We start from the raw sequence: 13,924 nt of genomic DNA, 5'->3' as shown, positions 1-13,924 counted from the left end.
TAAACGAATCAATTAAGAGACTATTGTTGCAACTGTGTAACTGCTGTTCTATAGTGGCAATAACAACCCCACAGGGAGGTCTTTTACTACATTAAAATGCTGTCCTCCACAACTCCATTTGATATTATTAGAAACAGTTATTTGCGTCTTGCTGTCATATTAGTAGCAAAGGCAAATTATGGAAATATGCAGACCAGAATGGTCCCAGTATGAGATCAGGTTTGGTTTTCAGCCTCCGAGGGAACAATTGCTGAAATTCCAAAGTTCCCTAAAGTTCTTTAATGGAACTGATAAATCTATCAGCACAGCATCCATTTAGATTCTAGGTAAGGGTCACATATTTGCATACTTTCCTGCTAAGCTGATACAATTCAACTAGATAAATTATCATATTAAGTTTACCCTCCTGAGTTAAACTGATGGAGTTCAAAATTGTTTTCGATGGTTGTCATTAATCGCTGTTACATCCTAAATGCTCACTTTGAAATCTAATTGTGCTGGTGTACCAAGGGTCATATTAATAGCATTTTTAATGTTAAATCTTTGTAAAACATGTTTATTTTACTGATATTACCACTGAAGCCTAGAAGACTAATGAGAAACAAAGTATATTTATTATCAATAAAAACTTAATTTAAAATTTACATTCAGAGACTTAAATTAGCTTTACTAACTTCATCATGCCTTTGTTTCATTAAGATCCCTGGTTAAGCTTCAAAGCCATATAAATTAATACCTCCTAAACACTTCTTGGGTATACGCCAAAGCTGCAGCCATCAAAAAGCTGTTTAAAAACACAGGCTACACATATGTTTATTATTTGGCAGTAGACATCTTCTTCAGGGGAAAAAAAAAAAAAAAAAAAAAAAAAAAGCTAGATCTTCAGTATGATGTAACAGTCTTGATATAGCTTAAAAAACAACAACAACAACAAAATATTTCTTTAGCCAGACAAAGCAACTAAAAATTTCTTTCAACGTTGGTAAATCTGTCTACCAAAGGAAATCACTTGAGTTACACTCGGGTAACCTGTCAACTTGTGTTCCAAGAAGTAACAGGCTAATCAACCACGTTCAGTCCTTGTCCTTAAAGCATTACCTAGATGATTAAGAAAGAAACTTGTCAAATGATGTACGGAAAATCAGAATTTCTTATTTTTCCATTTGTTTCTGAGGGATATCATGAGGGATAAGGGGCATAATTTATTATATGCAGAGACTCCTATAATACAGTCAACACACACACTGCATAATCCACTTATACGAAGCACATTCGAGGGAATTCTCACCTACTTATGATGTTATCACACATTTTCTCTGCAAATTAAAGCTTTAATTTAAAACAGAAAAAAAAAGGCCATGATTAAAAATGAACAAATAAGAAGTAAAACATTTAGGACCTCAAAGCAATATACCATTTCTTGTCTGATTTCCTAAAACAGAAAGGCTCACAAACCAGATTTTCTGTCTCTCAATCCTCATCCCCAACTCATTCCGCATAATTATCCCGTATGCACCCACAGACATTATTTTAACCTGCTGATAAACTTCAACCAAATTTGAAGAAAAGGCAGATAAATCCAACTGCCTGTAAGTGCAGTAGGAATCATGACTATACTTTCCACAAGTCTTCTGAAGAGCAGTGGCTGTGTTGAGGAAACAGGAGACCTAAATTCACACTCCGGATGAGGAAAAGGCAACTTGGCAGCAGGCAGTTGGGCAGCCTGTGGGTTTACATTGGCCATCCAACACGCACGTAAGCAGCTCTGGTTTCACCTTGACACTGTTAGCTCTCACTCGAGGTCTCAAAGACTACAGGAAGTTGTTCTGGGGGAACTTGAGGAACCTGATTTCCTACAGATCTCTGTCCTCTGTCTGGTATGTCTCCTCTTTCTTAAACAACCTCAGTATCCAATATTTTCTAAGCTTCTCTTTTTTTACTTTGGAAGATTATTAACCCATAGCAAAGAGATGCTGCTCCCATTAGCCCCATCCTGAAATCTCAGACTGCACCCACACTGAGACTCACAGGCTCCAAGTGATTGAAATATGTGCAAGCTTCTGATTTGTTTCAAGTCAAAGCAAAATTCAGAAAGAACTCCAAGCACTTTCATATTTCTCCTTAGGAATCCTGAGCAAGAATCCCAAAATAACCTAAGTGATTTTATAACATGGTTTTTGGTAACACCGGTATTTCTAAATCTCTGAGGTGCTTTCAAGAGTTTACTCCCAGCGGACAGCTTTAATATATTTACTATACCTTATGCTTTCAAATATACAGATGTATAACATGAGAAGGGCATGTGTAGCTGCACGGTAGCATACCATCGTCTGCATCACGTCAGCTGGAACAATTCTCACTTTTCAGTCCTAATGTATAAGCCTGGATATCATTACTTTCAGAAGCTAAATCCATGTTGCATGAAATGCCCCCTTTCTGCAGTATACTGCAGAAGTTTGTAGCCGGACTCAGGATTCTCACTGTCCATGTCCAAAAGGAATTTGCAGAAGTTAACATTTCCAAAGCAACTGACCATTTTTCCTAATGACACCTTCTGCACTGCTGTAATTCCTTTGACAGAAGCTCTACTACTAGAAGTACAGTGGTTCAGAGAGGCTCTGAAACAAGCCAAAAAGACAAAAATCTACACAGTCATAAAGTTCCCTTTAAATGAGCAGGGACCCTAATCTTAAGGCTTATGAAAGGGAAAAGTAAGAAAACTGTTTAAAAAAAAAAAAAAAAGATACTGGCTTGCAAAATAAACACGTACTGGACTATATTTATTTTCTTTTGGCTAATACTCTACATATTTCAATACAGATAATCTTTGTAACCTCTGCAGGTTTTCAATCAATGTTTGAAAGTCTGCATAAATCTTCAGTATATAAAGTGCCTGAAGTGTCACACACAGAAAGAAAAGCAGAAAGAAAGAAAATCTGTTAAGAACTGCAATGATTTGTAAGGGTGAAAGAAGCACGTTGTTAAACATCTGTCATTGTGAACTAAATCAGACTCATACAGTCAAAGCTTCCCATCTATATTGCCATTTAATTGGAGTTTGTAAGAATGGAAGGAGAAAGAAAAAAGGAGGAAGCTGTCTGGAAGCTGATGAGATTATATACAGACTGAAAAGTTCCAGGACAATTTGTAAGCCTCGGTAATAGGACAGGAAAGTTGGAAGTTTGCTGTTGAAGGAACAGCAGACAAGTCATTGCAGTAGGGAGAATGGGAAAAGGAATCAGCAGTGAGAAGCAATTGAACTGTGGCCCCTAAGGTTACCTTTGATACATAAATGATGAATATGCAATAAGCCAGGAAGCAAAGGCAAAAATTTTGAGGAATGCCTGAATGTAAAGCTCTCAATTTCTGACCAACTTCATGAACAACATGCATAACTAATAACCCTGATTGTTTATGAAGCATCCTTTTGCCAACTTATCTGGAAGCAGTTAAGGAATAATCAAAAAGTCATTAATATTGAATGATCACTACTGTACTAGAATATATGCCAACGATACTAAAAAGCATGGCCAGGGATTGACAGAAACTAAATTTCCAAAATTCATTTTTTTCCATCTGGAGTCTGTAGATCCAGTGGTGGGGGTGGTAAATCACTAAACTACTTTGAGTGGGTCTGGAAAAAGGCAAGCACAATATGAACAAGGTGATATTAATCACATGACAGCATATGCTCCCACAGCAAAACCTCAGTTTTGTAAATCAAACACAGCAAAAAGCACTCTGTCAGGGATGAGACTGAAGCAATGGAAAAACCTCCAGTGAGAAGGCTGAACCAAGGAAACGGTGCCAGGGAGCTCAGAAGCATCTGAAAAAGGCATGATCTTTAGGCCAGAATAACTCCACTCTGTTCTTCGTGGGTTCCAATATTGCATTCACCACTGAAGGAACACTGCCACGTAACGTACTAAGCAAAATGACTGAAGTCTGTCACATTTGTTGCCTCATCACTCCCCCAAAGGAAAGACGTGGCTCTTTCTCTGCATTGCTGTTCTGACATTAGAGAATAGAAGGTCAAAAAATGCTGTGAATGATGAGCAGAGGATAGCGAGGGTTACAATCTTCCTCTGCAGCTGGGGATTTTTCACTGTCTGGGACTGTCTCTTTCAAGAGAAGCATTTCTCTGGGCCAGCAGAACATTGCTGTCTAGCACGGTCTTCAGCTCAAAGCTGACAATGATGTCATGGATAGGATGGAGCCAGGCCACTCACTATCCAAACATAAAGAAAGCATTTCCTAATTTGAAATTCTACACAGAGGCCATTACACACACTTCAGAATAAGTTTAAAGCTTCCACAGAAATCTGCAGTACTTTCTGTACTTGACTTTTTCTTCGTGTTAAAGGCTGTCTGCCCAGATGCATTTCATTGCTGAAGTCCAGCTGATAGAGGCATGAGAAATCAATTAAATTGATTTGGTATTGAATTGGTATCAGAATGGGACCATCAGTGGTCCAGCAGATAACAGTCCTCTAAGAGGAAAAAAAAAAAAAAAGTGGAACAAAGAGACAAGGAACAACCAAAACTGGAGGCTAACTAGAAAGAGGAATGAAGGTGGGACTACAGTTCTCTGAAAGGACTGCTCAAACCTAAAAGCTCTTGAATTGCAGAAGCTTTTTGTATAGATCTTATCAATTTTCTATAGATATTTGTTACAGATCTACTTCTGTGAGCTGCCTACGTATAGGTGAGAACCCATAGAAGGCTGCCTCCATTTCCTGGTATTCTGGCTTTTGGGTATGATTTTGGATATTAATCTGAAGCGTGGATTATCTTGTTTCCTTCCTCTGTGTACACTATATATCACAACGAGATTTCTTGGTGTTAACAATAATGTTATTAATAAAGAGAACTACCTGAATAATTTTAGAGAAAATGGCAGAACAGGACTCCATGAGCACATGATACTGCATCATGGCCACCAGAGACAAACAATGCGTAAAAACTCAGGTAAAATCTCAGCCATGACAATAACACATCAACTGTTCTGAAATAGTCTAGGTTAGGACTCAAACTGTTACCATCTCAAGAAAAATGAATCACATCACTGTAGTTTCCTAGAATAACCTTCTACTAAAAAACAATTCACAGAAAGTAAGCTAATGCCAAACTAATTTGAAGACTGAACAATACTTAAAGAACAAAAAATTCTAGTTGTGATCAGAAAAACAAAATTGTGTTAGATCCCCTGAATGATGCTAACCGTTCACTCAAAGCTACGAGTTAAGGGAAAAGCAACATTTTCCCTGTTCTCCGTTAAAACAACAGAAATATACTGCCACACTAATAGAAACATTTGCCCTACTGTCCATGTTTGCCATATGTTATGCAGCAGAATTCATATCATACTCTTGTCTTTCTGCTGCAGTGTAGCTTTCTCTGTCCTTCACTAAGCTAAATGAAATATCAAGGATGCCCCCTAATAGAGAAGCATACTTTTCACTTCACCTCAGAGTGGCAGCTGGCTTCCTGAAGCAGAGGTTTGTGTTTCATCAAAAACCAGTAGCAGAACTGTTTCTCTCATCCAGTGTCAAAAAATCAAGTTAAACCATTTATCTAAGCTGATGCCCTCTTGACATGCCAAGGAGCCGTGCTCCCAATCAGCTCGTTCTAAAAATACGTGCTGATGGACAGGCCAGCAGTGTGTACGCTAAATAGCACTATACCGTCTGCTACCACTGTAGTGCCATCAAAATTTGCCCGTCAAAAGTAGCACAGAATATTTACAGCTTTCCCTAGTGGTTTCTACTATGAAAAAAAGGCATAATAATAATTTTATAAATGGTTTACTACGTTGATAATACATTATAGTAATAATGAGAAATCAGTTTCTTGCTGCTAAATATTATTTTCACTTACTATCTTGATTGTACTTTTATGTCAGTAAATGTTTAATAAGAAATATAAAATGGAAAGCCCAAAATGTATTTCTAGAACTTCCATTCATGATATTCTTTTATTTGATTAAACATCTACATTTGTGCATGTGCACACATACACATGCAGTTGTGCACACATAGATCTATCTATATGTGTAGACAATCTGCAGAGGATATCACTGTAAGGATATCACTGTAAAGAAAAATCATCTTCCCACTCTATCCTTTGCATCCAAAGGAGCAAAGGATAAATTAAATAAAGAAAACTGACTTAAGGAGAAGGAAAAGGATAGTAAGCTAGAAGAACTGATAGGAACACAAGTGCAGACTGTCTTGGGAAATGTGGGAAATCTGGTAACAGAGCAAACTCTGGGAAACAGATTTAATTACTGCATCTCTATCCTGCTCACTGAAGTTCTCTCCCTGGGTTTGATCAGCAGGACACATGCATAATTTATACTAAATCAAAATGGGGGATAGAGTACTACAGGGTTTTCTTTTTAGTCCTCCTGAGAATTTTAGTTATAATCATACACTTGATTTCCCAAAATAACAAGAATCCAGTAAACACAACATGAGCTTGTCAGTAAGATTTGATATGTATTATAATCTATTAGCTGTTTCATCATCAATTTTCTTTTTTTAAGTCAAAACCAAATCAAAACTGTACCCTCTTTTGCCTTTATCTTGTTGCACAAGGCCCAGCACAACAGTTATAGCCTGTAAGCAGAACTCCAGGGCACCTCTAACATATGAACACAAAATGTTTTCACATCTCACTTAACACATTTAATTTTTAATGCCACTTTCCCAGTGCTACAGCACATTTGGGATTCAATTAAAATCTTTTCAATATTATCTCATGAAGTTGCATTAATATTTGTATCTGATCTACTTGGAGTAATTGTGTGTGGTGTTTTTCTTTTTCACCCAAGACTATCAAGATCAGTCAGCTAGCAGTGATCTTGCATATGCAGGATGCAACTGCAGAGCTGAAACATCACTACAAAAACAATACTGCAGAGAAAAAAATGTATTTTATGTTTTATTTGTACCTGTTGCTCTGCTTGCTATTGAATAAGACACATATATGTGTATGTGGACATATACATAAAAAAGGAGCAGCCTTCATCTCTAGAAAACATGCAAGTCTACTTTTAAGTTTAATCTTACTGTATTATACCTCCCCAAAAATGGCTTCATAGGACTTGTAGAAGAACTAATTGTAAGTGGAATGAAAGCATTATCATATGCAATCTTAATGTACTTTTGCTCAAAAGCTATAGTGCATGAGGATGTCAGGACTAAATTCTAAAAGGAAAATTTAATTCCTGGACTTTCCACTGTGTCACTACTGAGAAACCTGTCAGCAGCAATCAGGACAACTTACTGTAGGGGATATTTCAATTTTATTTCATTTTCGGGTGCATAAGGAACTTGGAAAAATTCAGTGACAGCATTTTGATCATGCAAATCATGTAATTGGGTGCTTATAAACGTGTGATTGAAGCAGCATCCATCACCTAACACCTAACTCAGATTAACAGCACATGAAAAATCTGTTTTACTGAGTAATTTCTGTGAAATGGTGTAAAATCTGATTAGGATTTCAAACGTACTCCTCCCCAGCAAACAAAATCTGGGAGCATATTTAATTTGAGTGAAAAAGAGTACTTTGCATCATTAAGCAGTCTGTTTATAAGAAAGTTACTGGCATGCCTTTGAGATGCAAGGGTACATGCTATGGTGAAGCAACAGTGATCAGAATGCTGAGGTGCTGGGGAGGAGTGGTTTTGATTCTGACATGGATCAAGCCTGAGTATCTTGCAATAAGCTTACCAACCTGAGTATCTTGCTATAAGCTTACCAGTCTATACCCAGTTACTTTTAAAACTCTCGTAAATGGAACAGAGGCGGACTTGAATCAATTTAAATGTGCAGTGCAGATACTGTGTGCTGTGCTTTAGAAGTTATCTTTAAGAACTTGCCTAAATTCAGCTGTTAAGCTCAGAATATTTGCACAATGCTATCTTTCACAAACGCATGCTTGAATGTGCTGCCGGTATCATTTATCTGTTTTCTGTTTACATTATATTCTTCTACCAAGATAACTCTTGACAATAGTTACATGTACTTACCACTGTGCCTAGAAACTGAATGCTTGTACTTCCAGAGGCGTTCCGAGAAAGCCGCTGAAAAAAAAAAAAAAAAGATTTAAAAACTGATTAAAAGCTTCTCAGAAATGTGAAACAATTCTGTTTTCTTTGTGTCTCATCACTGTAATCAAAACCAAGTACACAAAACTACACATAAAACAGATAAAGCAGGCATTTCCTTCAAGACTTTCAGTACCAGAAGTCTAATTCATACTTAACTCAGATTTTGGTTTTGTTTCAGTCAACTCAATAAAATTTACGCTGAAGAACAATGAAAACAAATATGGCCAAGTACAATGCAGAACAATCTTGGGCTTGCACAACGATGAATGTTATGAATAAACCGGATATGAATAAAAGAGGCTTTTGCCATCTCTAAGTTTCTGATTCCGAATTCCTGTTGCTCACACATAACATTAATTTCATTTTCTCCTAATGATAAATTTTTAAATCTCTTTTTAAAATTCAAACCTCCAATGATGCTACTTGAAAAAGGAAAAAAAAAAAAAAAAACACACACATCTGGTTTCCTACTCCAGTTCATGAGTTGAGAGAGGTTATTAAACAGTCTTCAAATATTACATTGTCAGTAAGCCACAAGACAATGCAAAAGAAAATCTGTTATTGCTTCAACACGATGTTACCCAGAATCTAAACATGCCAAATGCAGAAAGAAGTCTTTCTTCTTGTGAATTCTCTTTCTTCAGTGCAAAACGTTTTTTCTCACTTTTTCTTACCGCAAATAAATTACTGTATATGAAGACCCCAAATCGGGGCCCTAGTCATGAAATGCAGACATAATACTTACAAGACAACATGCATACATACTAATACAGATCAAGAAGGTGAGTATAAAATGCAAACTGAGAGCTGCACTGAGATCTTCAGCATTTCAAAGGCCATGAATCCTAGCAACAGGGCTGCAAATCTGCTTGAGAGATCCTCTCTAGCCTGGTACCCCAGGCAGAACCAAGCAGACATCACTTAGGTATGTCTAATCCACCCTCAAAATCTTTCAGATGCGGAGATTCCACAGTCTCCGTATGCAGTTCATCAGAGTTCTCAGCATCCTTATTCTTAGGAAGTTTTTTCCTAATATCTGATTAAAAATATCCTGTGCTGCAACTGCAGCACATTATTACTCCTCTTCATCATCACAGACAGGAAACACAGATTATTCCCTTTCTTTTTACAGCTACCTTTCAGGTATGTGAAGAGCCATTACTCTTGTCTTCTCTTGACTAAGTGAAAAAATGCTCTACAAAAACAGCTAGATAATCCCCTGAGTAAGTTTATTAGCCATAAATTAAATGCCGGTCCCTTTTTAATAATAGTGCACGTTCCTCAACTACACTTTATGAAGTAATAATTCCTATGGCCCTAACACGGGTACTTTTTGACTTAACAGGTCACACACTGACACTGCAATCTGTACAATCATATGAAAACAAAAGATGATGTGCCAAAGCCTGACATATTTCAACAATAATGATTAATGGAATGGAAAATATGGGAAATAAAATTTCATACAAAACCTGACGTTTACTTTTATAAAGGAAACAGGAATATACACTTTTCCCACAGTCTAGGATAAACACAATCAGGTTTTGGAAACCACAAAGAAGAACAAAGTACCGGCTGCCTACAATGAATGAACCGCATGCCAAAACAAACAAGTCCCAACCACTTGATAAGCTGTCAGAAAATGGCAAGCCGAAAAAAATTAAAGGATTTAATTTCTTTTTTTCCTGGAATGCCCTCCACCCTCGTTAGAGTTCTGTCACTTATTGTGCTACTCTTTTGTCCACTTTCAAGGGTCATTAGAGACCTTTTCATGTCCTAATAAAAATTCCATTTTTTGGCTAATCTCCCCATCACACATAAAAACACAAATTAAAAAACAATACGAAGCAAAGCAAAAATGAAATGAAAAAAATAGAGCCATTTTGTCATTCTCTTTAAAGGCTTTCAAAGTAAAGCCAGATATCTTGACAGCTTGACTTATTTTTCACAGCTAAGAATCAAAAAGTATTTCCTCACACAAACTGTCTTAATTTACAGATAAACAAGCTAGCAAGCCAATTTAGCAACCTGTGGACTAGATATATTCAGTCATCAGTAGCATCAAGAGTCAGTGTAAGAACTAAAATCTACCTCTTGAAATAACAGAGGGTATAGGGAAAAAAAAAATGGGGAAGGAGAGGAAAACAGTCAACAAATACAGAGGAGGAAACAAAATTTTCCTTCTGGGTATCTTTTAAAAAACAAAACATAAGAAAGAAAGGTAGAGAAATTTTCCAAGTCACAAAACATATGTTACACCAAGACCAAAAAGAGAACTGCCAGGCTTTTGAGAAACACATTACAAAAGAAGTCAGCACATTATCATAATTAATGTTTCAAATTACAGTTGTAAATAAATTTCAGCTGTTAGATGTGATTAGATTTTTTGAAGCATATTGAAAGGAGTTATTTCTGTTCCACTGGTGGGCTTGTGTTTCTGGGATTTGTAAATGTAATTGATGTTTTCAAGAAAATGAAAGGACACGGTTAACAATTATTCTTTTATTTTCCACCTCTTTAGAAAAAGGACCAGTCTCCAGTTACTCTTGTTAAGTTAGATATTTACATATTCTATACCTCATAATAGACGGTTTCATATTGCATGTGATAGCAGGAAAGTAATCAAATAGAGGTAACAAAAGAGAATAGCTAATTATATGCATTGCCATTGTTTTCCTAATAAATTGCAAATTATTTACTAAGAGGTTTACAGCAAAAAGCACAGGAAGTCTACCACTTGAACAAAGACAAAACAACACCGTATGTTCACCTGCAAATACAGTAAAATTACATCGTTCGTATCAATTACGTGATCTTAGACATAACTGATACTCTTCTCGTTCATTCAACTGCTAGCGCTTCAGGCTACCTTAATTAGCATAATACAAGTTAAAAGTATAAAGCTTTTCCCTTATGAGAAAGTAACACGCTAAACCTACTCTGAAAAAAAAATCACAATGTCAGAAAATCCGTTTATACTCTCAAAGCTGCCAAATGGGTGTGAGTTTTACATAAATATTATATGTATTTTTACACACAGGTTAGAGTATGTTATACTGTATATGCTATGTATATACGAACAAAACGTTTGTGTCTGCATGTAAAAATAGACAAGTGTACACAATCGTACTAAATGTGTTCGATTTTCCTACTCTACCTTAAGTGTATGCTATACCACAGCCATTTCACAAACAATCACTTTAATCTGTAAATCCCAGAAAATTACCAGAGGTTAGTGTGATATGACTTTAAATTCTTCTGCTTTGCCATAGAAAATTATTTCCACTTAGCTGAGTATCAATGATCTATTCATTGTAAGATGCAGTAGGGTTACAATCAGCTTTGCATTAAGCCTGCAGTGGATGAGCACTTTCAGATAAAAGTGATAATAACCTCTACATGAAGGAGGATAAAGCAGCTCAGCCAAATATAAAATATATATTATTGAAAGAGGCTCTGAACTGACACAGACATTATTAAACAATGACAAGATCTCGGAGAATTTTTCACAAATCTTCTGGTACCTTGGGCTCTCCAAGCTGCTTGATGGGAGCAGCTGCACAGAAGAAATGGTATCAAAACAAAGAAACTGAAACAGAGCAAAAGCAATTTTTTGCTTTGCTTACAAATTAAAAAAAAACAATGTGCCAAGTCAGAATGAAATAATGTCAAGGCAAAGGAAATAATGTATTAAAGTTTCCCAAACACATTTATCTTCAACTACCATATATACTACCTTTATTTGTTGAAAGTAAAGTTGGAGACCATTTGGTACAGAAAACCTACAGACTGTCACTTGGCCAACCTTTTCTGTAATTTTTTTCAAGTGGTGGCATGACTACATTACCAGTGAGACAACATGTACCAGACTACACAAAACAAATAAAAAAAAAACTTCAAACCCAGAAAACCTGCTGATAAGTATCTTAAATAATTCCAGAAGACTATAGATAAAATTTGGAGTGAAACACTGTGTTTTCCCAGCATGGTTCTGTTTTTCAAGATGCAGAAGTTCTTGCAGCCCCTATTGTTTCACCTCAACTGCTTACTACCATCAATTCTGAATGTCTTATGTCATAAATTTTAAGTGGAGAATGCTATGCACATTTTCACCACTACTTGTAAATTCTTGAACATTCAGGCTAGCAAACTATAGGCCAGAATCAACCCCAGACAGGTTCAATTAAAAATAAATAAATAAATAAATATACTGCCACAATAGGGAAGTCAGGGAAAAAAGAAAAAAAAAAGGTATTTTACCTTTTAAAGTTATAGCAGATTCAGCTGCTAGTAACTCATATATGATATTTTATGTACATGAAGGTGTGTGGACATGTGAAATGCTCCACCATTCAACCATGTCAATCCCACCTTTGGAGTCCCACAGCAGGGACAGAGAGGGGGAGAAAGCTGCAGAAGTAAGCGTGAAAGCATGAAGCCATCATTTTCTTGAAAATGTGAAGACTGGTTTGGCTTTCTCTCTCTCTCTCTCTCTCTCTCTCTCTCTCTGCTTTTCCATCTTTCCCTAGAACCTTTGCAGAAGCAGAACACTCCAGTACTCCCTTTTCACAGCGTAAAATCCCAGTCCACAGACTATAGCAAGGCAAGTTCCACAAAGTTTAGGAAGGGCAAAACCTCATGCCAGAAATAACGTAGCAGCAGCAGTCTTCTTGCATGGCAGTCCCATAAGAAGGTCACACATGGTCACTGGACCACCTGTCTACAGGCAGTGACCAAACTTTCTTGTCCATTGAAGACTGCATCGCAGCCTTGCAAGCCTTTCCAGTGAAGGGATCACTCCACTTTTGTCACAATTTAGTGTTCTCCACTGGTGGTGCCATCATTTCCTCACCTTACTGCATTAAGCTACAGATGGAAACGTGGCTAGATGCTGCGTGCTGCTCTACCCCTAGCCATTACCAGTTTCAGATCACTCTTTAAAGTAAATGAAGCTTCAGTTAGCTGTTCTTCCTCAGGGCACATCCACATTTTCCAGCTTCTTACAAGGACAGCAGTCACCCTGTAGGGGAATGCGATGATCAAGTCCTGCTGTGTATGAAGCATTTTGACATGTGAAAGATCTCAAAGATTGGCTTAAATAGTACTATGACTAAATATTCTCTCTCTTTAGAAGGAATCCTTCCAGTATGTTAAGCTATTGGCCTCCCCCAGCACCTGCTGCAAGCTACCTGAATCCTTTTCCAAGGACTAAACAGAATCCACTCCCAAAAAGTACAAATACTAATGTCAAACACTGTTTGAATGGCTTAGAAGGCATCAATCCACACAGAGGAACTGCACCTGCACTTTTATAAGTGTCTGAGGCTATATTATGATTATATATTACTATATTACAAACTTTAAAAGAAGAACTACCCTCTTAATGCCTGAAATTTAATTGCAGTAGGTCGCTTAGGAACTTCTCTGCTCTCATAAACAGAAAAATGGAAACACAGATCCTTTCCAAAACTTCTTTAGATGATATCCAATGTTAATGTTACTTGTTACACCTTTTTACCATGCTTTGACATTGAAAAGTTTAATATTAATGCCACTGCAGTATTGCTATCACATATACCTAGAGCACCTTTCAACAATGTCCATGTGCTTAACCCCCTGACAAAGGTATTGTTATAAAGTAGTGGATGACAGGCTTAAAAAAAAAAAAAAAAAAAAAAAAAAAGCCACCACCAAAATCCACGCACAGGAAAGACTGTTTGTTTGGTGCTAAAGAATGAATCTAAAAGACATTTGCCCCATGCCAACATTTCCCCATTTCCCCCAGCTATGTAGGTTCAAGTACCGTGA

General features: G+C 36.9%; 1 protein-coding gene across 2 annotated transcripts in view; it reads right to left on the bottom strand.

Moving 5' to 3' along the window:
- PCCA (propionyl-CoA carboxylase subunit alpha) overlaps positions 1-13,924 on the bottom strand; it is a 278,772-nt gene that overhangs the window by 50,249 nt on the left and 214,599 nt on the right. For both annotated transcript variants that reach the window (XM_068677675.1, XM_068677680.1), the window contains exon 21: positions 8,036-8,089. In XM_068677675.1, the coding sequence (XP_068533776.1) occupies positions 8,036-8,089 (54 nt within the window). The remainder of the gene's footprint in view (positions 1-8,035; positions 8,090-13,924) is intronic.

This window comes from Anas acuta, chromosome 1 (genome assembly GCF_963932015.1).
Source record: "Anas acuta chromosome 1, bAnaAcu1.1, whole genome shotgun sequence".
Classification (NCBI taxonomy): Eukaryota; Metazoa; Chordata; class Aves; order Anseriformes; family Anatidae; genus Anas; species Anas acuta.
This window is presented reverse-complemented; position numbering and strand designations above follow the sequence as displayed.